Source organism: Ursus maritimus, unplaced genomic scaffold (genome assembly GCF_017311325.1).
Source record: "Ursus maritimus isolate PB19 unplaced genomic scaffold, ASM1731132v1 scaffold_3, whole genome shotgun sequence".
NCBI classification, from domain to species: Eukaryota; Metazoa; Chordata; class Mammalia; order Carnivora; family Ursidae; genus Ursus; species Ursus maritimus.
This window is the reverse complement of record NW_024425563.1, coordinates 46,996,462-47,023,293: the sequence shown is the minus strand read 5'-3', so window position 1 is coordinate 47,023,293 and position 26,832 is coordinate 46,996,462. Positions and strand designations below refer to the sequence as shown.

At 45.0% G+C, this 26,832-nt stretch overlaps 1 protein-coding gene across 2 annotated transcripts in view; it reads right to left on the bottom strand.

Annotated features, from left to right (window-relative positions):
* The window catches only part of JAZF1 (JAZF zinc finger 1), a 319,574-nt gene that overhangs the window by 133,895 nt on the left and 158,847 nt on the right, over positions 1–26,832 (bottom strand). For both annotated transcript variants that reach the window (XM_040644149.1, XM_040644148.1), the window contains exon 2: positions 3,606–3,678. In XM_040644149.1, coding sequence (XP_040500083.1) covers positions 3,606–3,678 — 73 coding nt within the window. The remainder of the gene's footprint in view (positions 1–3,605; positions 3,679–26,832) is intronic.

Sequence of the window (26,832 nt, the reverse complement as noted above, 5' to 3'; positions counted from 1 at the left end):
TTTTTAAGATTTTACTTATTTATGTGATAGAGAGACAGCCAGCGAGAGAGGGAACACAGGCAGGGGGAGTGGGAGAGGAAGAAGCAGGCTCCCAGCAGAGGAGCCCGATGTGGGACTCAATCCCAGAACCCCGGGATCACGCCCTGAGCCGAAGGCAGACACTTAACAACTGCGCTACCCAGGCGCCCCCCCTCTTACTTTTCTAAACCTGTTTGTTGCTCTCCGATATCCCAATAAATCAGGGTGTACAGTGATTAGGAACCCAGATTTTGGAGCCTAATGTAGGTTTTGAACCCAGTAATCCCCTGCATACCACCTGGGGACCTATGACAAGGAACTTCCGCACCTACCTGTCGGGGGAGATCATCATAGTACCCCTCCCCATATGACGACTGTGAAGACTGAAATACGCAATGTAAAAAAATGTTTAGCATAGAGCTCAAAGCGTAAGTGTTATGTTAGCTCTTTCTAGTATTTTTTTTTTTTTTTAAGATTTTGAGGAGAGACACAGAGCATGAGCAGGGGGAGGAGGCAAAGGGACAGGGAGAAGCGACTCCCTGCTGAGCAGAGAGCCCAACACGGAGCTCGATCCCAGGACCCCCAGGACCTGAGCCAAAGGCAGACACCCAACCGACTAAGCCACCTAGGTGCCCCTACTATTTCTTCTATATTCTCTCTCATTCAAAATCTTGTAGCCTTTCTTCTTGACCTTTATGCTTCCCAGGTATATGAATATTATACAGACTCTAATTAAATTTCCCATTACATGGACTTATCATTGTTCCTCGCATCACAAAATTAACAGAGCTTCCTTCCTACCCTTAAAGTTCATATCCATCTCCCCCGCCCCAAGCTGTTCCCATAACCCTCACTAATTCAGTCTCTCTCATTCTCATTAAACTATTTATATTTTAAAATTTGCTCGGGTGTCGTAACAGACCCGCTTTTCAAGGAATTAAAGGGTTGTTCAACACATTATGTTCAAGAGAGTAAAGCAATTTAAAATAGGTATAAATAAAGGATCCAATTTCCACTCAGTTCTTTTTTGGAATCCAAAAAGCAAGCTCCATTTTAAGGACCCAAACTCTGTTGCTTTCAGTGTTTGGCAACGTTCTTGCCAACGAAAGTTTCATCTCAATTTTGAGATGTCCAAAAGTACATTGGAGTTGTATAAACAGATATATGACCAGAGAAATGTTCTCTTTCCATCTTCACTGCTCAGCAAAATTAGACTATTTTCCCCCTGAGGTTGGAGAAAAAAAATCTTATTTGTTCAACTTTTTTTTTAAATAGTACTCTTTTCTGCTGTATTCAGGATATTGCTGTCAAGCTCATTTTCTCTCCAGTTCCCTAACCCTTATTACTCTCTTCTTGAATCTTGTACTGGCTTCATGTGAATTTCAAGGTTTCCCTTCTATGTCTAAGGGCCCTAAGACTCCTTTTAGCCTCTCTCTCCCTGTGGCCAGGCTTGGCTTCCTCCTCACAGCTAGCCAGGGCTCAGCCCTCTCATTTACTAGGTGTTTATCCATCACCTACAAACACCCAGAGTGTCTATCATGTGTTAAGAACTATGTTACCAATGTGACACTGTCCACAAAGGGATCTCAAGTGAGAAAGGTTGTTAGTAACCTGGGAAACTCTCCATATACAATCCTTCTCTTCACCTAAAGATCAGCAGCAAACCTATCCATCCCCTCGTAGGTCTACTCTGTGTCATCTGGGACAGGACATGGCGAATGAGGAGTTAAGAATTGCATGTTCACCTTGTTTTTGTGTGTGTGTGTTGTTTTTTAAGATTTTATTTATTTGACACAGAGAGACAGCCAGCGAGAGAGGGAACACAAGCAGGGGGAGTGGGAGAGGAAGAAGCAGGCTCCCAGCAGAGGAGCCTGATGCGGGGTTCAATCCCAGAACGTCGGGATCACGCCCTGAGCCGAAGGCAGATGCTTAACGACTGTGCCACCCAGGCGCCCCTCACCTTGTTATTTTTCCTATGCCAAGACTCTGAGATTCAGGCTTATCCTCCTGCACAGTTTATGCTAAATTATCATACTTGACCCAAGTTCTCTGGTGGTTTTTTGCGTGTGACCCTTGTCCCTATTCTTCGCCTTCTTTTGTAGTCCCAAGTCACACTTGGCAGAGTATTTCTTTGGTGAGTAGAACGCCTGCTGCCAACATGGCTGACAATACGAAGACGACAGAACATGAAAATCTCAGATTCTTATTGCAGTAAGGTTTGGCATTATAGGGATTTGTATACACATAGGCAACATTTTACCTGAAACAAAATAGCTGCGCTACTAAAAAGTCCTATTCAATGCCACATCTATAAGCCTACTGATCCTCTTGCCCAATACTAGTAGGCTAATTAACATATCACATACACAATTCTAATGTATAAAGACTTTTCAAAACCCATGTTAATCACTGGAAACCGGTTTTGTGAGAAACCCAGGTAAGCACATACGCCTTCGTTTGTATCTGATATGATTCTGAAGGTGTTCTACTTAAAATATTTCAAAAATGTTGGGCAATGAGACCCTGCAGACATTTTACCTCACTTCCCAGCAAGGCTGGTAAGCAGGAAATCCAGAGTCAATATGCAGATAGAGGTTTATGTTAATGAATCATTTTAAAAACATGCTGTATAAAAGAACTTGAAATGGAATAAGGCCACTCCAACTCAAAGCTCTCTAAAGATTTAAGTAAGTTTTCCCCCAAAATACCTTGAAATGCAACAGTACAGATAATTCATTCCCAGTTTTCTACTTCAGACCCTGAACCTCAGCTCTGGTACCAAGAGACGGAAACCTACTCTTCACTTCATATTAAAAAAAAAGGGGGGGGGGACAGTTGACAGAAATTCATGCACTGAATTATGAGCAGAGTTTTTCATTCTCATTAAAAGCCAGTCTTGCTTTTGCTTTGCCTTCTTCTCTTCGGGGGTGTGTGTTTTCTTAACATAAGTTGATTTTAGGTTGTCTCCAGAAATCACGGTCTCCTTAATTAAGTTGGCTGAAACACCAAGTCCTCTTTTAGACCTGATAGATCAAGTTCTAAGTGTTCTCTCAAGTCATGCTCACACGATCAGTTTCAGTAAAAACTCACGTTACTCTGCACAGATGGGGTCGGTTGCTGAGAATGTTTTTTTTTTTTTTAACTAAAAATGAGCTGCTATTAAATAACTTTCTGATATTAAATTATTTCAATTTGTTACATCCTGATATATTCTGATATTCCAACAATTTTCTGAATTCATAAAGTACTTCTTCACCCCAGGGTTTAAAAGTTTCACTCAAACATAAATCCATTAATCTCTCAAACTGCCCTATGAAGTCAAAAGAGCATATTCTAACTCTGCATACAAAATACTTCCAGAATGAGCTTATAAATCAGTCATGTTTTCAGCCATATGCACAGAGAACTACAATCCCACATCTCTGCAACAGAGAAACAAGAAAAATTCTGTATAGAGGTGGATGTTAAATAATCTCCAGTAAACATTTAAGACCGAAAACAATTTTTCCTACTATGTTAAAAAGATACACCTAAAAAATGAACCTGTGGCAGATAGGAGGTTGCTATAAATTCTGAAAATGGCTTACCTATTAATGTAACTGAGGGCAACGTAGGTTGGCTGCTGTAATTCTTGTTTTTCTAAAACACGTGGATCTGTATCTGTAATAAAAACACAATTATGATTTTTCAGCTTTTGCATTAGAATATATGAGGGTGCCTAACAGAGAAATAGGGGGCGAAACAGAGAAAAAGATTTAACATTCCTCTTTTTAAAGAAAACCCAGGCAGCAAAGCACCATCATTTGTTCATTCATTCATAAATAACAAGATATTACATTACTTTTCAAGGGAATTCCAAACATCAACAGTGATAAAATGTCCATCTGTCACACAAACTCTTGCACAATCCCCCTCATAAATATTGGTTTTCACTGCTTACAGTTACAATGTTGGCATGGTTTTTGGAGAGTAATCGGCCTAAGAAAGAAAGTCTCTGTTAATTATGCTCACTTGAATGCTGGAACAAATTAGTTACCATTGGAAAGCTCCATCAATTTGAAAACCTACTGAGTATTGTTCTTGCTCACTGAACACTTTTCTGGGTTTGGATTCACATTCTGGAGGACAGCTCTTCTTTTTAATTGTATAATGAGTTTATTATAACTTTTTCTAGACTCTCAGTCAGGAATTCTCATGCTGGTTCAGAATCCACAAACGCCACATTCATCGGAGGGGCTTTGCCCCCTGAAGAGAGGGGATTCAATACCATAGCAACCTTCTGTAATGGTACCTCTCCAACATGGCACACATACAAAATGCACTTTTCACAACCAGAAATGCATTCTCAAGCTTCTCACATAGAACAATGACTGCACTAAACACATGCAAAAGCAAGGTTTCTATAATAAGACTATAAAGCGGGAGAACTGCACACGTTTTCATTTTCCTAGAAAAAGGCTCAGGCATTTCACACAGATTTCATTATAACCTCATTTAAAACCATCTCATTATTAGAACTCTTCCAGCTGCACTTGGCAATAACACCTTCTTTGATGTAATGACAGATGTTGTTTCAAGCACCTTTGTACAGGAAGCGTTTACTGCACGTGGTCGATGTAAGATACACGAACTCCAAACCACATTAACAGGTGAGGGGAGCGGGGGTGGGGTGGGCAGGCAGCAGCAGAGAGCACGGGTGGCAAAAATGATAGCATAAAAATCAATTTACAATGCTTTTGACTCCCAGACTAAAACTAGGCGGTAGTGGCAATTTTATTCTTGGTGTTAAACTTAAGAATCTCATGTTCACTTTATTGTTTTTCCTATGCCAAGAATTTCAGAGACCTACTATTCAGAAATCTACTTCCTGGGTCTTTGCCATTGCAGGCCCTTGAAAGCCAAATTCTGAAACAAGAGACAATGATTCTCTGAATGGCTCCATCAAGTCGGGTCTCAAGGTTTTGGCAGCGCGAGTGAGAACGGATCAGTAATTCAGCGTTTCCTCTCCCTCCTACAATGATTACATATGCAACCGAGGCTGTTTGTAATCACTAGCCTGCAGAATCAACCCACGGTTCTCCACATACTGGAAACCACTCTTCAAGGGAAACTTAGTTTTCAAATACAACCTTTCCTCACACTCTTCTAAGATGGCTATGACCCCACAGTATATCAGTGTTTCTGAGGAACACTTGGTGCTCTCGCCCTGTGTCCGCTAGAGAGGAGTCAGTAGAACAACGCTCACCAAGGAAAGGTGTTTTATCCCCAAAATGGTCCACTGGAATGCCAGGCAGGCCATGTGTGCAAATGGTGACTGACAGACCAATCCTGCAAGGTCTTTGTAGGTGCTTAACGAGGTAAGAAACAATAGATTGGAAATAAAAACCATGAAAATGAAGAGGAAGATAAGAAAGAACAAGGCAATGATTGCTCGGGTCTATGTGGAAATTTCCTCAAACGATCACAAGACACTTTGATCTCGAGTGGAGCGCCGGATGATGGAAGCGCTTAGCTTTTGAGACAAGGGCTTGAACTTGATTCACTAAAACCCGTTCCTTCAGAGCCATCTGGTGCATGATTACAGAAGGTGTATTATTTTGAAAGAAAAGAGCACCATTCTGAGTCTAAAGTGTGTGTTTAAAGGGGAAAAGAGTTAGGAGGCCAATAAACATTTTTATATCTTCCACTGTTGCCTTTATTCTTGTAATTGACACTCAGTCTGTTTTCCTGCAAATCATCCTCCGAAGCTTTCCTTTGTTTCCAAGTTACAGAAGTTCTCAACTATTTTAAATACTGCTTCTCTAAGCTACCTTGACTTTTACTTTTCTTTTACTAGGTGTGTGAGTAGGTATACACACCAACATACATTTATATTATTCTTTTCCTCTTCACACACTCTCTGGGGAAGAAGTACCTTACATAAAATCCTTTAGTTCTCGGATGCTCAGATGAATGGTGTTGGCCACTGACATTCACACAAATTACACCCTGTGATTTTTCCCAATGTCTGCATTCTAGCCACAAAGCAAGATATTGAATTATTGTTTTCTTACTTTGTTTCACCACTTTCTATAACCTATGCTAGCCTTAAGCTCACATACCCTCAAATGATTAGTGGTGAAATGGACTTCCAGAAGCTTCCAAATACCACCCTCTCCATGACAAAAAGACCATCTGGCAGCACCGCAAGCAAGATTCTCTTTTTCTAGAATGTCAACTCTGGCAACCACAAGAAAGCAGGACTTCCAGACAGACATCCACCAGGCTTTCAACATCTTTTTCAGATTAAGTGTTTCCTTGGGCAGCCTTGAGAACATTCATTAAAGCTTCGAGTTCTTAAAAATGAAATCAGGCACTTGTGCCCACAAACAGGAGAGGTCTACAGAAGTGCTACCGGAGGAACAGCATCAGCTGCTGGTCGCAAATAAACATCAGCTCTGTCACTCGCTTCCTGGCTGACTGGTGTGCCGTGATCATGACTCACCATTTTATGGATTTAGTGACGCCGCTGAGCACTTCACATTCAGTAAAAGTAGAATAGCTGCCTTTATTATTTCTCCCTCCCTGACAGAAAAGGGACTGCCTGCTGCTAGAAACTCTCTACAGGAAAGGATTAGGGCAACAAGAGACGAGGATTTTCACAGCAGGACAGTGACGTGCTCCTCAGGAACACGGAGCGTCCACTGTCAGAGTGAGCTGGAGAGAGTAACACTATCCACTGGATATTACTGAATTCCATAAAAACAATTTCCTTCTACCATGTGCCACGTCACGGAGACATTTTCTACATAGGATAAGCCGCTACAGGAAGAAATGGGATCTGAATGGCCATGGCAGAGCCCACAACCTCCCAGACAGCTCTCTCGCGTGTTTGTTTACGGTGCCAATAAAAACCTGAAACTGGATCATCGGCTGCCGCGGCCCAGAGACAGACCCGCCTCGGTCAATGGTCTGTGGGACAGGAACACTTGATTTGTTCACAGCCGCAGGATGCCCCTTGAGCTGGCACCTGGCAAGGCGGCAAGCCTTTCGATCACGTGGCTGTCTGTGGCCACCCAGAACGGCACTCCACCGCTTTTGTAGCACCAGGTGGTGACAAGAAGATACACCCAAACTTTTTCAGCAGGGCAGGGCATAGCCAAAAAAAAAAAAAAAAAAAAAAGCACGGAGAGATGCTGGTTTTCTGCCTCATGGCACCCCCTGCATGCTCACAGATTTCCAGTTGACTGAAGGCTAAGGGAATTCAAATGTTAAGATTTATCAACACCCCAGTGATAAGAAACCTATCAGCTTGCTGAAGTTTCTAACACATCTTCTAAAATAGATGGCAACGTGCCTCTCCTGGCACTGCTCCCTCAGGCTAAGAGCTTGAGTGGTCACTTGTACAGGAACGACTAGACACAGGTACAAAATGGAAGGTTTCTGTAACGCACGGGGTCCTAGGGACTGCTGGCTTTACAGGTCCAACGGGATGGCCCAGGGCTTGATGTCACAGCATTAGCTCCTACTACTTTTCAAGTGGTGGGGAAGGGGAGGCACAGCAGATGCGAGAAATAAGGAAAAGGACAGCCTTCAGACCTTTCTCACTAGGAAGTGGGACTGCAACATGACCAAGGAAAGGCAACCCTGTTCTGTCAGGAAGGCTCCTGCTCCTCAGCTCTGCTGTCTCTGGCGCTGGGAACCAATGACAACTAAGTGGATTTGTGACACACACTGAACCTTTTGTTGTACTATCTTCAAGCCGAAATGAAGGCTATCAAGGTCATTTGCTGGGTTAACTGAGGCTAATTAATAAGCTCATGGGCTTTGGCTATGCTTCAGCGAGCCTACACTGTTGGGATTTTATAGATCTGAATTACTTATGAATTTAAGAAAGTGGAAAACCAGCTGTCCCACCTCTCAACGAGACTAACGAGGCCTCTACTGGCGATGAGCTATTTGTAGGCTGAGAGGCAGCAGCTGGGGAAGAGGGGATATCATGTCCCCCCAAGAAGGCCTTCTTCAAATTCTGCATCCTCCCAACGCCAGGCTCTTTCCTCAGCGTGTACAGCAGCAGTGGGAGGGGGAGAGGACGTGGGTGGGCAGGCAGGGGGCGACTGGCCGTGCTGGAAGACCCTGGAGAGGCAAAGGCCCACCCAGTCAGACACAGAATTTTGAAGATCCGGGCTGGATATGCCACTTTTCTTTGGACTCACTCCTTAATAATTAATGGGCACGGTCTGTTCTCAGTCTTCTCCTACTAGCTGAACTCCTAAAACCACAGAGTGTTAGTTTATTCAGTGTGGCCTTCCACAACACCCCTGGCCGCATTCACCACATCCCCTTCTCTGCACCACTCCGCTGCCAGCACCCTCCCTGTATTTCGGTCCCCACAGAGGAATCATCTGGGTATAGCCTTTCCCCCCTTCTTCACCCCTGAGAAGTGGGGAACTGTCTCATGTTCTCTCACCTCTGCCTTGTGTGTAAGAGAATGCACACTTATTGAGTGGATACACTCTTTTAGGACCAGAAAGTGGAACTTTTGGTCGAACATGGGAAATGGATCAAGGGCATGGTTGCTTTCACCATCCTAGGCTCCACTCAAGTAGAAATAAAGCAAAAGAAAATTCCCCGGGGAGAGAAGGGGAGACGTGAGCAGACCAGTGATTTCAGCCAGGATTTGGGAAGATGGAAAAGCCCCGCAGGAGTAGAAGGTGACCCGGAGAGGAGCGGCAGCTCCACCCTCGAGCGGCAGCAGCTGGGGAGACCCATGAACCAGGAGCTGAACTTGCTGTGGAAGCCCAGAGAGGCTCCGGCTTGGAGGTGCCGGGGGAGCGGAGGGCAAGGAAGGGGAAGTTCAGAGCAGAAAACGGGAAGATGTTAAACGGCTGATTAGCCAATGACACTGAACGAGGAAACCAAACACAGCAGAGGGGAAGACGGGAGAGACCAGGGCTGAAAAGGGGGTGAAAGTAGAAATATGCCTACTCCACTGCTCCCAAGAACACCAGCAGCCAGTGAGAGGATTCCTCTGATGTGGGTGCAGAGGAGACACCACCTGAGGCTGACATCTGGCAATCCCCTGATTAAATGATCTCCCCACAGTTACGTCCATATCAACAAGTCTCCTCCATGCCTCCATCCAGAGACTTCCATCGCCTCGGTCTTGAATATGAGCCAAGAACAGCGAAGGAAGGATCATCAGACATTCGAGGGAAAGTCGTGAAGATGAATGGGATACACGATAACAATGGTGGGGGAGGGAGATACGGAGACAGGAGCAGAGCAACAGATTTGGGAGGTGAAGGGACATGGCTCTTAGCACAAACCCAGTTAGTGGCCGGGCTAGGACCAAAACACCTGCATCCTGGGTCCCAGTAGGCCAGCATTCTGACCATTCAAAAGGCGGCTCATCCTCAGAAGTCAACCCATTACTATTATCCAGCTGTGACATTGGACTCATCTTTCCAGCTTTCTTAAAAGCCCAGCATAGTTCAATTTCAATGTTCGCTCCACTTTCAGGACTGAATCTGATGAACCAACGGTTTACAAAGACCAACTTTTAACTCACAGCTAGTTTACTTTAGCTGCTGAAATAAATATTTCTTGTTGGAAATGGTCCTTTCAAAAAAAAAAAAAATCCTACAATTGCACATAACCAGCCTTTGAATGGATCAACTTTTCCTTAGTTTATAGACACGTCATTTGAAACTTTTCCCAAGCCATAATTTCCATTACAGGGCAGTCAGTGGAAATTACAGTGAGATTCTTGCCTTCCCAAATTCAATGTGAAATCCAGATGCACTTAAGTGTTGCTGTAAACTTTATGAGTTAAATATCTAAAAGTCGGGGACACTGTGCAGCACAATACCACCACCTATTAAAAAAAGCATTCATGTTCACATTTGTAGCCGGAGCTTTCCCCCTAACAAGTGAGTGAATAAACCTCATTCAACCATTTGGACAATGCTCCAGGAGGCCAATGCATACACAAACACGACATGTTGCAGCCTTCCCGGTTTCTGGCATGGCCACAGGGTTCAAGTTATTAGAAATAGTTCCGACTGGGATGCTTTCTAACTCTTTACCAACCTGTCAAATTCCTAAGGTCACTGAAAACCCTGAGAGTCACAGCTATTTTTCCCCTAAGTAGGAGACGTGTAGGCCTGATATCTACGACACTATCAGTCCCTACTCTTTGATGGTGACAGAGTGTTATTTACCCACCCAAGCTCTCACCTTGTTACCTGGGACAAGGGGACCGACCAGAGACCATCGTGGCTACCAGGTATGCTTGTGAAGTGCACAACGCGTACCTCTGTATACAGCGGCCCTGGAGACCGGGGTGCTAGGATTACATAATAAAATTCTTTCAAACAGGAGTAAGGCCAAAACCTGGTCCCATTTAATCCTTCATGCAGGTGTGTGTATGCATAAACCTACACGTCTGCTTTCCCCAGAAATGAACCTGACGATGGATCCAAGTAGTATGCCACACAAAAGAGCACAAAGGAGCGTCTATGTCACTCCTGGTCAGTGGAAGGGCCTTTAATAAGCAGGGATCTGGAAGAGAAGATAGCTGCTGGTGGGTAAGGCTAGGTGACAAAAGAAAAGGCAGGGAGGATGAGGCTCTGAAGTCCTCTCTTCAAGGCTGGGAGGGAACTGTTTAAGCAAACACACCTCCATTCCTTTTGCTTGAAATTGTTTACCAAAGGAAATCCTACCCATCCTCCAAGGCATTGGCCTATAAACTACCCGTACCATCTGTTGTGCTGTGCATATTTGCAAACCTGTTTAAACACCCCATCAAAACGGAAGCTCCTTTGGGGACCAGTCCTTAGACGCCACACATCGTAAGCCCAGTGCTCTGTAAATAAGCACTGTGCATTAGGATGTATGCTGAACACATAAATGCAGGCCCTGGACATGCATAACACAAAAGACACCAAGATAAGCATCCAGCTCTGACAATTCGACTAACAGAGCCAGACAGGAGAGGAAAACAGACCCGTGTAAAATGACCATACCAGTATATAGAGATAGTGACATGAAAAATATACCTACAGATGTTCAGAGGGCAACAAAATGATGCAAAATTAGAATGGGGGTACAGATAGGGTTAATTTGGGAGGTTCCCTGATGAGTTGGGTTTTAAAGGGAGGGAGGCAGAGGGAGTCATTCATGGGTAAGGTTAGGGAATCTAAAAATGGCAGTAAGTTTGAAGCAGAAAGCACAGGCGAGAAGCCTGTAGGTACTACCAAAAGGCGGTAGGGCCAATATTCATTAGTTATAGAATATTTATGGAGGAACTTTCGAACAGTGGTTCTGAACTGTGGACAATTTTACACCCTGCCCACCCCAGGCACGTTTGGCAAGGTCTGGAGACAAGAGGGGTGGGGGTGGGGCTGCTACTGGTATCTAATGCGTAGAAGCCAGGGATGCTGCTTAAACGTCCTACAGTGCGCACACGGGACGGCAACCCCCTTCTTTTCTACCCCCCAACAAAGAACTGTCTGGCCTAAAAGGTCAATAGTGCCAACATGGAGAAATTCTGCTTTAGACTGACATGAATATTATGAGAAATGGAGCTGTTTCTCCTAGATCTCCTGTAGATAATTTTTGTTATCTTCTATTGTGTGAATCAGGAGGCCAAAAGGCTGTTAGGAAGGTGCAAAAGAAGGATACAAGCAGTTGTTTGGACTTAAGAGAAGAGCTCTGACGTTCTTTATGGGAACAGAAATGGAATTAGTTTCAAGAAAGACATACTGAATTCTTGCCATATACTAGTTGCTTAAGGGAAATTCTAAGTCAGTAGGTCCACAACTGAGCAAGAAAAATGACACAACTCACAGTTAATAATAATCCAAGACAGACTGTGATGTACGACAATAGAGAGAATCCTACTGTTGTAGAAACAAAACATGATTCTCTGAGAATCAGAGAAACTTCTTGAAAGAAAATTTTACATGAGCTTTGAACTAAAACTCGTCAGAAAAGGCAAGAAAATGGTGAGTCCGAATAGAAACAGTTTGAGCAGATGAACAGAAGCAGAGCCCCGCAAGACACCCAGTGTGGCTGGACCTCGGCAAGAAGAGTCTTGCAATTCAGACTGCGCCCACATCCTGGAAGGTTTGAAATGCTTGGGAGAGTTCAGACTTAACTTCTGTAGACAATGGAACTGTGAAGGTGTAAACCGATAGGTCTGTGTTTTAGAAAAATCACCAGTGGGGGGGTGGAGAACGGAGGACAAATAGAAAATCTGGTGAAAGAAGAAATGGAAAGACATGATTTTTCTTATGTTACAGATCAGAGTGCCTCATTATCAGAAATAAGGAAGTCACTAGAAAGTGAAAAGGGTTTGACAGACAAGAAAGGGAGGTCTGCTTCTGATGTGTGGGGAGATATTTTGCAGAACCAAGAAGCCTGGGCCTCAAAGCAGGGAGAGATAAAGGAGCCGTGATACACACAGAAACTGAGTGCCGAGGATCCCATCACACAGCCACACATTCCAGCAGGCCCCTGAACCAGAACAAGTCCCTCAGAACAATGTTAAATAGTAAAAACCCAACTCTGACTAAAAACTTGATTATCATGCCACTCACCCAACCAATCAGGATGTACCACCTGAGGACCCAGGTATAAAGAAATCCTACCCAGTAGGAAGAAAAGCCAGAGGTTGTAGTGTGCTAGAAACCGAGTAACTGGTAAATTTCACAGGAAAGTGTAGCAGGGGTTGGGGGTGCGGAGTCACAAAGGGCCCGGAGTTCACAGTTTTATAGGATTTGGTACCCGAGTCTCTAAGGCTCACTCTTACAGTTACCCTCTCACTGGAAGCCCTGCTCCCACTCATTGCTGTTGCTTAGGATTAATAATGCGACCCCACACAAGTTACACGGCCTCAGCTCAATACTAGCTGTACAAGCTCTTTAAGTCTTCAAAAAATATATATATATTTTTTAAATGTTGATAAGGATAGTACTTTTGCCCTAGGGCTGAAATGAGGGATTAAAGGAGCAGTGTTCCATGTAGCTGCTACTCAGTTCTTCAGCCCATGAAGTGTTTTGCAATTAAATTCTGAACGGCTGTAGATTATCTCCATTTTACAGTCAGAGGCAGAATGATGCAGAGAAAAATCTAAGAGCTCATCCTTCACACAGTGTGGCAGAAACTGCTGGCTGCCATCCAACAGTCCTTTTCTGTTCTTCCTCCACAGTAACTAGGAACGTTGCCATCTGGTAGAAGTCTACATTTCCCAGCATGCCAGGTGCAGCCGTGTGACTAAGTCCTGGCCAATAGGATATAGGGCTTCTGGGAAGCCTCCTTAAAAGCATGCACCTCTCTTTGGGGTAATTTTCCCTCCTGCCAGGTGGAAGAATACTGGGGCTCCTGCATCTGCTTTGGACAGGAGATAATCTTGGGAATGGAAATCCGACATGGCGGAGCAATACAATAGGGGGTCTGGATCCCTGATCCCGTCAAGCCCCATACCACTCCCAGACTGACCGCCTCCAGACGGCTGGAAAGGGAGAGATACACTCTTCCACTTAAGCCATTTATGTTTAAGGGTTTTAGTGAGTCACATGCAGCCAAACCTAATCAACCAGAACACAAAATAACTGGAATGCTAGTTTATTTTGTTGGACCTTAAGTTCTAATCGAAACTTTAAATATTTTCTGTCTTGTTTTTTGGGGGAGGAATCTAGAAAAATCTCTAAGAATTTATCATCTAAAACCCATGGAAAGAAAATCAGAGTAAAATCACACCTGCATCAATGCAATGTCAGTGGGTCACTCTCAAACTGGAATAAAGAATGGGAGAAAGAGGAGGAGGAAACCATCATGTCAAATTATAGCTCCTTTGGTGGCTTTAGGACTTTCTCCAGAACTGGTTATTAGTGGGCAATAATGAAGCAAATTGCACATGCATATTACTTCTGAGTTACGAACAATGCAACCAGCAGTAACCTTTGAAGCTGTCAGGATCTTTTCAGGCAAGCAATTAAAGTGAAAAATGAGAGTGTGCCCAACCCCCATCACCCAATACTACATGTACTACCACCACCTACAAACACGGACACAAGAGTGGGACTCAGTCTGAATATTTATTAATGCAGATCTGTTCCCATTTGTTTCCCTACACACCCCCCCCACCCCGTAACCCATCCCACCCCCATCTGCCAAAAATTTTTTTTCTTTAAAGGGCAGCTCTGACACCATGAATTGCATTCACCTGAAACCTACTTCCACTGTGACATCTCTCCCATCTGCACCTGAAGAAATTTCCTTCCCTCTCGACCAAAATACAAATTTAGGACAAGCTTGGATTCTACAGGAGAAAAAGCTGATAAGGAAATGAGCCCAAATTAGAAAATCAAGATTAAAATAAAAACTGATACTTACAGAAGGCCAAATAGATGTCAAGTTTTGGGTGCTAGGCACTGAAGACCTCTCCCTGTCCCCAAAAAGGTCCCAATTGTCGAGGAGACCAGACTTTGAGGATCTGACTTAGATTGATCTGTAATAAAAATGATCTAGTATAGAAAATACCTGCTTTTCTGCTAAGTGTAGGAATCACCCACTGCTTACATAGGTTTTGGGATTAAATACTTTCAAGGGCTCTGGAGAAAGGATAGGAATAAATGCACAGGTGAGCCAGTTGGAAAAGGTCTTTCCAAGCCAAGAAGAAACCCTTGCGCCGGAGTTCTGAGACCTGATGCCTACAGATCCTATAAGCAAGTTTGGTATCATTTGGTTTCATTTCTATACTACCAACTACCTAGAGACCAACGGTTCTCACCCAGAACTGCATGTTAGTATCCCTGGGCAGCTTTAAAAAAATTCAGATGCCCAGGACCCATCTCCAAAATTCTAGTATGTCACCAGGGTTGACAATCATTAATACGACTTCAAGAAGGCTTAGAAACCAGGAAAGGGGTAGAGAATTAACTGGTTGGGAAGGTCATTAAACAAAAGTTTGCATTTTTTCCCCCAAGATAAAAAGGCAATTGTGAAACTGGCAATGAGTTACTGAAAGTGACTTAAAGGTTTTCTAAATAAATACAACATCCAGTAAAACCTTTTAATTCAGACTTCACTTGGAGCTCTGGTCTCCCCTCTTTTATTTTCTATACAGAAAGTGTTAAGCTTAATAATTATAGAGATGGGTTAAGGTCTTCAAGTATTTTTAAAACCAAATCACAACCAACCAAATATCAACAATCACTGAATTGTGAGTGATTTTCATCTACTCCTAAGAACATCCTGAGAAGACCACTGACCGGGAACTTTTTCTTTTTTTGGTCACTGATTTTCTTCCCAGTGTGGTCCTAAAATTAATAAGACTGCATCGCTTGAACTATTCTGTGGCTCAGATTTTCCCATAATTCAGATTAGCCTGAGCCTGTGTGGTTTTCCTGTGCTGTTCTTTTCACCTCAGTTACAAACCAGGTCACAACCAAGCATATTGGTTTTGCATTTTGGAAGCCAGTTAAGTCAAGGATTTGGCAAAAGGAATCACTCTCATTACTTCTCATCTCCCAGCGAAGCCGAATCAGTGGAGAGCGAGAACGCGCGAGCGGAAGGTCTGGACCTAGTGACCTGACTGTTCTGAGTTGTCAGACGGAACACGCGCATCGGCTACAGCTTACGTGGCTCAAGGTCTGACGTGCAGAGCTCTGCCTGGCTGGCCGGGGGCTATGGGATCACGCACACCACACCCTCTTGCCCAGATTGCAGTCAGGAGTGTGGCGTGCAGGCTCATGGGCACCGAGGTGATGAAGTTGTTGGGGATTCATTTTTTCCCTTTTCTGTGAAGGCTCTGCCTTCATTCTACTTGCTAATAAGTCAGGTGCGTGCTGGGCTGTAACTCAGATCCCTCTTGTGGACTGTGTGAATGTGGGCACCTGGGAAGGCCTGGGTACCTGGCAGATGGCTCCTGGCATCCCTGGCTTTTGTGGAAGGACTTTTGGGAAGCAACTGTGGACTTAATGTTGCATTTTTTTTTAAATAAGGCTAACTTTCTTTAGACAGGCAATATAATATGGTAGCTACAGGCACAGTTTGCTGCTTACTGTGCAATTTGAGCAAGTTTCTCAGCCCATCTCTGCTTTCTGATAGTGAAGACAGTGACTCCGAGTTCCTACACATTATGAGGTTATTGTAAGGATTATAAGAGATAAGCCATATAAAGCACATAGCACAGTGGCTGGTACATGCTAAGTACTTAATAAATCACAACTATTACTATTTTCTTTTAGACATTCAGGTCTGAAAGCATTTAGTGTTTACATCGTGGACTACATTTGTGAACAATGGATTTTTTTTTTTAAAGATTTTATTTTTATTTGAGAGAGACACACACACAGAAAGAGCATGAGCAGTGGGTAGGAGGCAGAGGGAGAGGGAGAAGCAGGCTCCCCACTGAGCAAGGAACGCTATGTAGGATTCGATCCCAGGGTCCTGAGATCATGACCTGAGCCGAAGGCAGACGCTTAACCGAATGAGCCACGCAGGTGCCCCAACAACCAATTGTTTTTAAGTAACAACAAACTGATCAGAAAGGTATCACTGCCATTTACTACATCCATACTATGAATCGATATGGAATGGGCAGCCCTCACGAGAACCCTGCAAAGGGAAGATCTCCCCCATCCCTTTCCCAAAGGAAAAGATAAGGCTCAGAAAAGATTCAGGTCACACAACTAGGTGATGAGGCCTCAGATCCAGGTCTGACTTCCAAGTGCATGCCACTGACCATGACCACCACCTGGTCCCAGCACACTATTCAGTATCGATGCTCTCAAATTAAGAGTCCCGTGCTCTACCGACTGAGCTGGCCAGACAGGCTCAATGCCTTCCAATTAAAATCCCTAAGTGGCTTTCCCTCCCTTCTCCCACTTAAAATAAACGCTTTGTGGATAAAAGCGGTGACATGCTTCGAAAGCACTGGAATGAAACACAGGGACACATTTTGATGGAAACTGGGACCAGTGACACCAGCTTAACTGTAGTTACTACATCTGCATCTCCTAGTCAATTAACCCTCTGGGTGCCTGCTCTTAAAAAACACAGATTTAGAACCAGAAGATACAGATTCTAGTCCTAGTTCAAATTATTTCTAACTTAGAGATTTTGGCCAGCTTCCTTACCTGTGAAATCAAGAGGAGAGCACACCATCACCCTCACAAGCTTGAGGCGAGAACCCTGCATTTAATCGAACTATTACCATAAACTCCAAGGCTCTGCGTCCAGCTGCCAACGTAAGCTGGCCTTGGAGTTATTCCTTCTCCAACAGAAGGAACTCCAACTCAGTACAGCTACATCCTTACTTGTTAGTCTCTCTCGCAAACACTGCATGGAGAAGGCTTAAACTGTACGTTAAAATAGTGACCAGGGTTATTTGTATAAAGAACTCAGATTTCATTTTCCTTTGCCATCCCTGGAGCTTCGACAGGGCGTGCATATGCACCTGAGTTAATTTCTCCTGGAAGATTCGGGAAATTCTCTAATTGCTTTTCCCAAGAGCCACAGGTCTTTTCAAGTAGAGATTGAAAACTTTCTGGCTAGCTTTCAGCTGAGTTTATTAAAAGCCGTGGTGACTAAGTAGAAACAGTGTGATTAACTTGCTCTACAGATAAAAGGAAAGACTTTCCATTTATAAACCAAGACACATTCAAATGATTTTATCACACATTCAAACCAAATACAAAACTCCGTAATGCTTAAGGAAAATAGACGTTATCAAAGGAACTTTAAGACACTGGATTCCTCAGAGAGGCTCAGGAGACTTCTGGGATTTGGTAAACATTACTATCAGCTGAGCTTCAGAAAAATGGAAGGCAAAGACACTGATGGATTTTCTTGGCTTACTGGAGATGAGGTTTAATACTCTAGACATGGATTCAATATCATAAAGATATTTAAAAAGGAATGGCTTTAAAAAGGAATGTCGAGATAACATATACTTTTAAATATGTATGTTAGTTGCTGAACGTCTTACAGCCACACTGCCTGCTTGACCTTCTCTCCTCCCCTTGGTCTACCTCCACACCCACAATCTAGCTCAGTGTTTTCTCAACGTTTACCCTGCAACACAAAGTAGGATATATATTTTAAATTATAACCAGTACACCACCCGCACAGAAATATACAGAACTTTCAGAAAACATCAATCAACTTCGCCACATGTAATGCACTCTAATATTTCTTTAAAAATGTTGGGACAACCCACTAAATTGATTTTATGACCCACTGATGAATCCCACATGGTGAGTCTTGCTAAATTACAAATCAATATCAATGCATTAAGCCCACCTGCAACATGGCTCTTTATTGCTTATAGGATAAAAAACAAACTTAGGTAAAATATACGGAAGATTGTTTATAATTTGGCTCCAAACTCATCACCTTAGTTCTGCTCATGCTCTCTACCCTCTAGCAATACCTAACTCCTTCCCAGCCTCTGTACACACCTTGTTCATGCTCCACACCTGCTGTTCTGATTATCTGTTTACCTCTCCATATCCGATGCCCGCCCCGCCCTGTGCCGTGCCCCGTGCCAGTTCACCCAGAGCCTCTGCCCTCTGGCCAGGTTCACCAGTGGGAAGCGCCAGAAGAGTAGAGGGTGGGAGGAGAGAGAAGTATTTCGCTGGTAAGACTTTGTAACATCGGCCCCCTCCCTTATTAGAAACCCCTTCTCCCCACTTGTGTTATCCTCACATCCTCTGGGGAAACTACCTGGTAGACTTCGCCTCTATTAAAAGGATGAAATAAACTTGAGAGTGTTTATGTTCCCAACAGACTCAGCTTCTTCAAAGCCAGCACCCCGTTTCTCTTAGTCCCCAGCACTTAGCAAAGAGGCTGGCAAGTTAACGGTGATTACTGAAAAGATCAATAAATGAACGAAAGGCAATAGGATTATTCAAGGACATCAGACCATATGTCACAAGGTAATATTTTCTAATAGCAGTGTCCATAGAGCTACAGCAACTAAATTCCCATTCTGGGGTGATCTGGTCTATTGCCTTAAATGTAACGGCCAGCTCGTGGCAAGGGCTGCTTCCCTCGTGGTGACCTGGCTATCTCTGGCGGTGACGAACTAGCTCCCACAATCCCCCATCACCTGGCAGGGTGTTTTCTGCTTATTAGGCTAATTAGATTTTCCTTGAAAGATGTAATTATTGCTGCAACCCAAGGAAATAATTAATGGCCAATTTTAGTGAGCAAAATATCCATTAATCAAGTCAACAGACACGAGGACCTGCAGAGTTTAAGGTCCTTAAAGAGAAAAAAGATAATCACCTAGAGATTTCTCCTTTCCATAAATATAGGTTAAATCTATTCAATTATAGTCTCTTGAAAGTTTACATTTCAGATTTAGTTCAATGACTCCTCATGAAGTCTAGGTTTTAACTCTGGAGTCTAAAACGCACTGCCCAACAGATTTAATCAGTTTACTGCATGAAAAGGTGTGATAAAGAGGAGACAGCACTCACCTCCTACCCGGGTCTCTTTAAAATGTTTATTCATTCAAGGATTTCTAAACACAACAAACATCAGCCTCTGCTTTCTTACACGACTGGCAGGCAGGCAAGTGTCGTAATGAGAACACTATTCAGTTTGTTGGGTGTTTACATCATCTTTGTCCCTTGTCAACACTGAGCCCTTTAAACCTGACGGTTAGAGGACGTTTTAAGTTCTTCTAACACCTTGGTAATCGGAGCCCAGGGAAAATTTGCAAAGAACACCACCACAGTGATCCAGAGATCAGATCAAACCCACACTTACTATTAAAAGATATTTCAATCCCAAGGAGCATTGTCCGTCATAACAAATGATAAACAAACTCCCTCCAGCCTGTTCCCCACAGCCCTCTCCTCAATGCCCTTTTATAATATTCACGTCCTCAGATTTATGTCGACCGTATATTTACTAGACGTGTCTCCCCATTACATTATCGGGGGCTTAAGAGACGAGAGGAGACAGGCCACAGAAGGCAGCATATAATAACTGACAGTCAAGTTTATTTTTTAAACCCAAAAAACATTTCCATGTTTCCATTTGATTTTAAATGCTAACAACCATATTCCAGCCTTCACATGCTCATAAAGCTGTTTAACAGTCCAGAAAGAAAAAAAATAATTTTGGTTTAAATAATGTTCACCGTCCACATCTTAATAGTCTGGACACTGAAGCATTTTTCATTCAGAGTAATGATCTCCAGGAGTAAAAATAATATAATTATAACTGAACTACTTGGTCAGCTAAATCACAACCAGAAATGCACCGGTATGTATTTCATTCACTGTGTCAAAAAATCTTCATTCTGGACCATCAACATAGCACTAAATTTTGATCTGTCATTGAAAACAGGTCGCTTCTATTTCTGGCTTACAGCATGGTAACAGGGTAGAGCGATTGGTAAAGACAGCTAATATTTCACATTAAATCTCCCCACCCGACCTTCTGAATCAAAAATGGAGAGACTCATGAATAAGGAATTACTACATAAACATCCCCTTTACTTCTTAAGAAAAAAGTTTCTTAAAGCATGGAAAGAAAGATCAAAATTCTTGGAAAGAAAATTTGTTGATAGGATGGCACTGAAGACCAGTGAAAGATGTGGGTTATATCCCTAAGCTGTTTCCTCTTTTTTATTTTTGAGAAAGAGCAAGACGTATCACAGAAAGAGAGGGAGAAGCAAACTCCCCGCTGAGCAGAGAGGGCCTGACTCGGGGCTCAATCCCAGGACCCTGAGATCATGCCCTGAGCCGAAGACAGACGCTTCACCGACTGAGCCACCCAGGCGCCCCTGAGCTGCTTCCTCTTAAAAACAGAAGTGCCAGCTCTAGGTCCCTGAGACACAGTCTGAATAGGCATTTCCAAAGAAGGAACGTGGGATGAAGCGGCATGCCAACCACCGTGGGTGTTGGCTCGCTGGCCCGCTGTGGTCCATCGCCTCTGAGAATTAAGATGCATACAGGGAGAAGGAACCCCAGGCATCGCAGGAGAAAGCCAGTCTCCTGAGACTCCCCCCAACTCTTTTTGAAATCACTTGTGGATCCATATTTAAAGCATGTTTTTATCCTCTTTTTAGCTTTCCTTTAAATAAAACTTTCAGAAAAGCTTTGCACATTCTTCTACCTCTTTATCCCCCTACTCCAGCCTGGAGAGAGCGACCCTTCCGTTTGCTCCCACGGCACCCTCTGGTTACCCCCATCCTCACACTCACCATGTTGTGTGAAGCCGCCCGGCAGGCGTTCTCTCCCCCAAGGCGGGCGTGCCTCACAGGGGAGCTTTATAAAGTAGTTTACACCTGGGCACTGCCCCGGCGATTCTGATTTAATTGATCTGGGATGAAAGCCCCACTAAGTGAAGGCACCTGGAGTTTTAAGAGCTCCTCAGGTGACTCTAATATGCAGCCAGGGCTGAGAACCACCGCTGTACTGGCCTTCCCGGAACACGCACTGTGGCTGGTTCACCCGATTCCCAACCCCCTCCCCCCGGCCAATCCTGACACCCAGCGCAGAACCTGCTCACGGGGTATTAACTAACTAAATAAAAGAGGGTTGCCCAATGACTGAAAAAGAAAGTGGAGGGCCTGCTACCACTCAGACTGCTGGGCCCCACTCCCAGGGCTGCTGATCCTGTCGCTCCGGGCTGGGGCCTGAGAATCTGCATTGCTAATGGGTTCCCAGGTGGGGCAGTTGCTGCTGGTCTCAGGACCCCACCTCCAGAACCACTGCACTGAAAACCACCAAAGCCGCCTCGTAATCGCCGAGGAGGTAACATGTGATCACCTGGGCTGCAGGCACCTGATTGGGCGACCAAGGACAGTAACACTGTGGGGAATGTCACAAGGAGGGACGGCCCAGGTCTGTAAGCCTATGTGATTGCTGGCCACAGACCACGGCCAAGGAAACCGCCCCTCTGGGCTCCCAATTCAACTGAGGGGCTTTAATTTTCAAGGCTTGAGTATCTGAATCATCTATCATGTGCTCGCTACCATTCAGAATGAAGGTGGAGCCATCCCCATTTAAATAAAAATTACAGAACACTTTCCTAGAAATAGGCCCAAGATCAAATTTTCCCAGAGCACCGGCGGCAGACTTAGGCCAGAAAACAAACCCACGGCTGCTTGTTAAATCAACTCAAGCACTAGATTCTACAGCTGTAAAAATACAGTGGTTTAAAATCCAAGCTTCTACTAGCCACCCAAATAGACGCTGTACTAGAATTACTTAAAAAAAAAAAAAAAAAAAAGAGCATGCTCTCTTCAACCACTCTCTGTTCAGAAATCTCTTTCCTAAGAGACAAAGTTAAGGAATAAAGAAAATGCCCATAGGTTTTCCCACCACCACACTGGTTACTGGTTCCCGGTTCCCAGACACAGAAGGAGGGATTCTTGCCAGTCCTCCCCCTTCCCCTCCAGTCACGCGAGCCGCTGCACAGCGGCACAGACGGCCTTGTGACAGGGCAGGGCCTCTGTCTCCTCACATCTCGTTATCAGTCCTCTGGACTCAAGCTAGTTGCCCTGAATCTGGGAGTTAGAAAACCCGGCACGCCGGGGTGGGGAAACAGTTCATCGGTGAGGAACCCCAGAGCACAAGTCAACAGGAAGCTGAGGCTTCTGAACAAGACCTCTGTCATCGGAGGAGGGCATGCAGATGGAGGGCTCACCCGCACCTCCACCATAAAGCCTCCCAGTGACATACAGCCTGGGCAGCGTAATGGCGCTGGGAAACGACATCATGGCTGCTCCTGGCACAGGAAAGGGACATGAGGGAATGTGAAGAAAGTAGGAACTTCAGTCTGTTATCAGTTTGGTTCATCGTTGTGACAAACATACGACACCACTGTAAGGTGTTGGTAACAGGGAAACTGGATGTGGGAATACAGAACTCTCCGCCACCTGTAGTTTTTCTGTAAATCTAGAACTATCCTAAAATGAAAGGGTGGTTAGATAAATTAGGAACTGCTGTGCTGAGGCACTGGCAAGATGGCAGAGATGCAGATGGGTGTATGTTTATAATCTTTTTGAAATATTTCCTAATTTAAAATATTTTACAGTTTGAGACTACAAAAATTACACATAGACACACTTGTTTCTCCCTCGGTAAAGGACTGGTGTTTTGTTCGGACAAGCTGCTGCGCCAAAGGGGGCCTGAAACACCCCCTCACGAACAGCTGCTACGGATCCTTGGATCCTTTCAGTCTGAGGTCCCCGGGCACTGCCAGCTCTGTCACCGTGGAGGGGACACCCCTCAGGATTACCCCTGGAGGAGAACTGTGGAGGACTTGGACTTGGGCCTGCGTCCGCCCCCGGCTCCAGCCTCTGCGTCGCCTCTCACACCCACCGCCGTTCTTCCACAGCCGGTAGTACTCAGGTTCTCTGGGGCCTCAGGGCCCACTCGACACCTTCCAATGTCAGCAGAGCGCTGCCTCGGAACGCCACTCCTGCCGCCGCAGAGGCTGCTGAGTGAGAGCAGGGGAGAGGCCCTGCGCCCACGGGAGGGAACGGAGTGGTGGAACTCAAGGCACCGTGAGGGCAGAGGGCCACCCGCGCCTCCGACCAATGCACGTGGAGATTGCCCATGTGCCTTCTTTGCTTCAGACTGGACCGCGTTTGGTCAGAGGTGAAACCCATTCCCCCGGCCCCGGGGGCCTCTCTGACAGAGCAATGCTTCCATGCCAGTCCAGAACCCTGGATGTCGCAGAAATTAACGCACAAGTTCTCGTGTTTTCCAACCTCCGAAGGAGTTAGAAACAGGTAGTGAAGCCGCCAGAATGGGAATGCAGGGGAAAGGGGACCGAGAGGCCTAGATGGCCTATAAACTGAATTCTAATCCCTGGAATCATGGACGTTCACGGCTGCCCACATGTTCCTGAGGCTGGCTATTTTCGCTCGGCTGTTTTAGAGCCAATAGCAAGGAATGTGTGTGGCGTCCAGCCTTCCCCCGGCCCCTCTGCCTTGGGTCTCACCCAGACCAAATGAGTGAGAATGAGGGAACTGGGGCCAAGGGACATCATTTTGGGAGTTCAATAAATAAAACTGAAAGGTTACTGGTTTGTTTTCTACACCAAACAGGTCAGCATTTTGTACCTACAGGTTCCTCCTTCCCCTTATCTGTGCCATTATCTCACTCTGGGCTGTTCAACCTCCGTCCCACAGTGGAGTCAAATCCAACCTGTCCCTAGAGGGGCCATTAAAATCCTAAATGCAGCCAGGGTCTCTCTGCTTTCTTTTATCCCATTTGTTCTTTCTCTACACACATATTTATTAAACACCTACTATACGACAGACCCTGCTCTAGGCCCTAGAAATATGGCCATCATCAAAAGAGAGAGAATCCCTTCTGTGTGGAGTTCACATTCTGGGAAGGGAAGGCGTCGAAAAGAAAATAAGTGAATATATACTACTACGTCTACTATATCAGGAAGAATCTAGAACAGACGTTGGGAGGCTGGAAGGACCATTCTCCTAGTCTCTTAATTGGCACTTAGGATACACCATTACTGAACCTGTTTCCGGGTTGCCTGTTCAGCTAGATACCCTACGTTCAAGAAGGACAGGGGCTGTTTCGGGCTTCTGTGAGCACAGGGCTGTGCGCTCAGAAGATGTTCAGCTAATTCTGTTCAATGAAAGAATTTATATAAAGCAGCTGATCCCTATTTTTGAACCTTAGCATTTCTGGCAGCAAAGGGAAGTCAGGCGGTGAGTGGGTCTCGGTGGAGTCACGTGCGGTGAGTCATTCATGCTGCACGTTCCTACCTCCTGGGCGCTGAGTGCGGCCCTGACAAGTCGCCTGTGAATTAGCCAAACATGGTTCCTGCCCTCAAGGTGTGCAGGTTTTGGTGAAAGACAGCCAAAAGATGAACAAGTAGGAAATGATTTCAATGTGTGACCACTTCTTTGAAGGGGAACAGGCTGGGAGAAGAGGAGAGCAACAGCAAGGAGGTCGGGGAGGGTTGTCCCGAGAAGGTGAGGGATGACGAGGAGCCAGCCGGGCAGAGAGCAGGGACAGTGACAGCGAGGCCCCTGGCGGAGCGGACGGCCCGGGCAAAGGCCTGAAGTGGGGATGTGCTGAGCGTGCTCATGGAACTGGGCGAGCGCAGGATCGGGGCCGGGAGAGGGGCAGGAGCCAGCTTCCACAGGCCCTCGTGGCACACTGCAGGCAGTGTGGGTTTTATTCTAAGTGCCATGGGAAGCCACAGAAGCAGGAGAGAGCCTGAGATTTCTATGTGAAAAAAATCACTCTAACAAGAAACCCTCAGAATCAGGGTGACCGTATGTTACAGTCTGTAGGGGACAATGTCATTTTATGTGGGTTGCCCCAACATATTATTAATAGCACCCCGTTTCATTCTCCAAAGTGTTGCAGATTAAGAAAAAAACCAACTGCATAGCCATCCTCTCCGGAATCCATTATTAGAACAAGTACGATTCAGTACTGTATGAAAGCTCATAGTCTCCGGGCCAGTCATGTCCCCTCAAACCAAACATTCACAGCAGGAGATACAAAATCTTCTATAGCCTCAAGTGAAGCCTGTCCTCCAGCCACATCATTATAAAAAGGCCCTACTGTATTCTGGTGTTTTTCAAGAAAGGAAGAAAAGAAAATTCTATAAACTTCTCTCCATGATGTAGTCCACGTTTCATAGCTGCAGCACAGGGAAAACTTTTCCACAGATCCAATCTAAAAATTTTCATGGCTCAGCTGGCGTCTTCCTCACCCGATATGGACAAACAGGGTCAGTCACTGCTCTCTGTACTGAGATACTGAGAGTCCTGTTCTCGAAGAAGCCTGCCAAAGTCACCTCTGAGGAGCTCCAGGTTACATAACGGCTGTTTCTCTAACCTCTCCTCTCAGGTCTTATTTTTCAAATGTTCAGTCATCCTTGTGGCTCCCTCTGTTTATCCTCGCCAAGCTCTTCACACTGACACAGTACTTCTAAAGTTATATTCCAGAAGCACTCTGCTATTTCCCCTACCAAATCTTTCCAGAAGCTTCAGATCTGCTCTCCTCCACATCTAAGCCATGGACTGGGAAACTGGAACCAGTCCGGCCATACCATGCCGGCCCTCCTGTCTTGCTTTCACCTGTCCTCCTTGGACCAGACCACCTAAAGAGAGGATTAAGGATAATCTTACCGTGTCTGGTTTACAAAGGCATGCCTGGGTGGCAACCGCTGCCGGCCTGGATTATGCCCCCCTTCTCATATTCCATCCTAGAACCACAGACTGTCAGGACAGAGGCAACCCAAGCAACACTCTTTTCATTGATCAGATTTATTTAAGGCTGATCTAATAAGGAGCCCACCGAAGGGCTGGAACTCCTCCTGGCCTGGAGCTCTGCCCTCTGCTTTGCCATCCCTCCACTATTAGAAGGAAATGTCACCACCTTCTGATTATTTTCTACTGGCCTGTGTATACGTGTCTCCCTCCTTCACCTTACTTTGCTTCTTGAGGGCAGAAAATATATTTAATAGGTCTTTGTGTTCTTCACAACATAGTATCTTCTGGGTGGCCAGGACTGAACAGATATTTGCTGCCAAAGGTATGCATGGATTCTTAAGGCTCTTCTTCACTTTTTAGGATACAGTTGAACAAGAGAAAAGGTATCAGCCTTTTAGGGGGGCACAGGCTCTGGGGATAAAACAGACCCAGGTCCAAATTCAGGCGCTGTCTCTAGTTTAAGAGTTACTAGTAAACTGACCTTGGGAAAGATAATTCCACCTTTCTTCATTAGAAAAAAGGGCATAATATACCTCCCTCTCTGTGACGGTTAAAGGAGCACGCCAGGGACTCAGCACACGTGTTCCTCCCTGAGCACCACT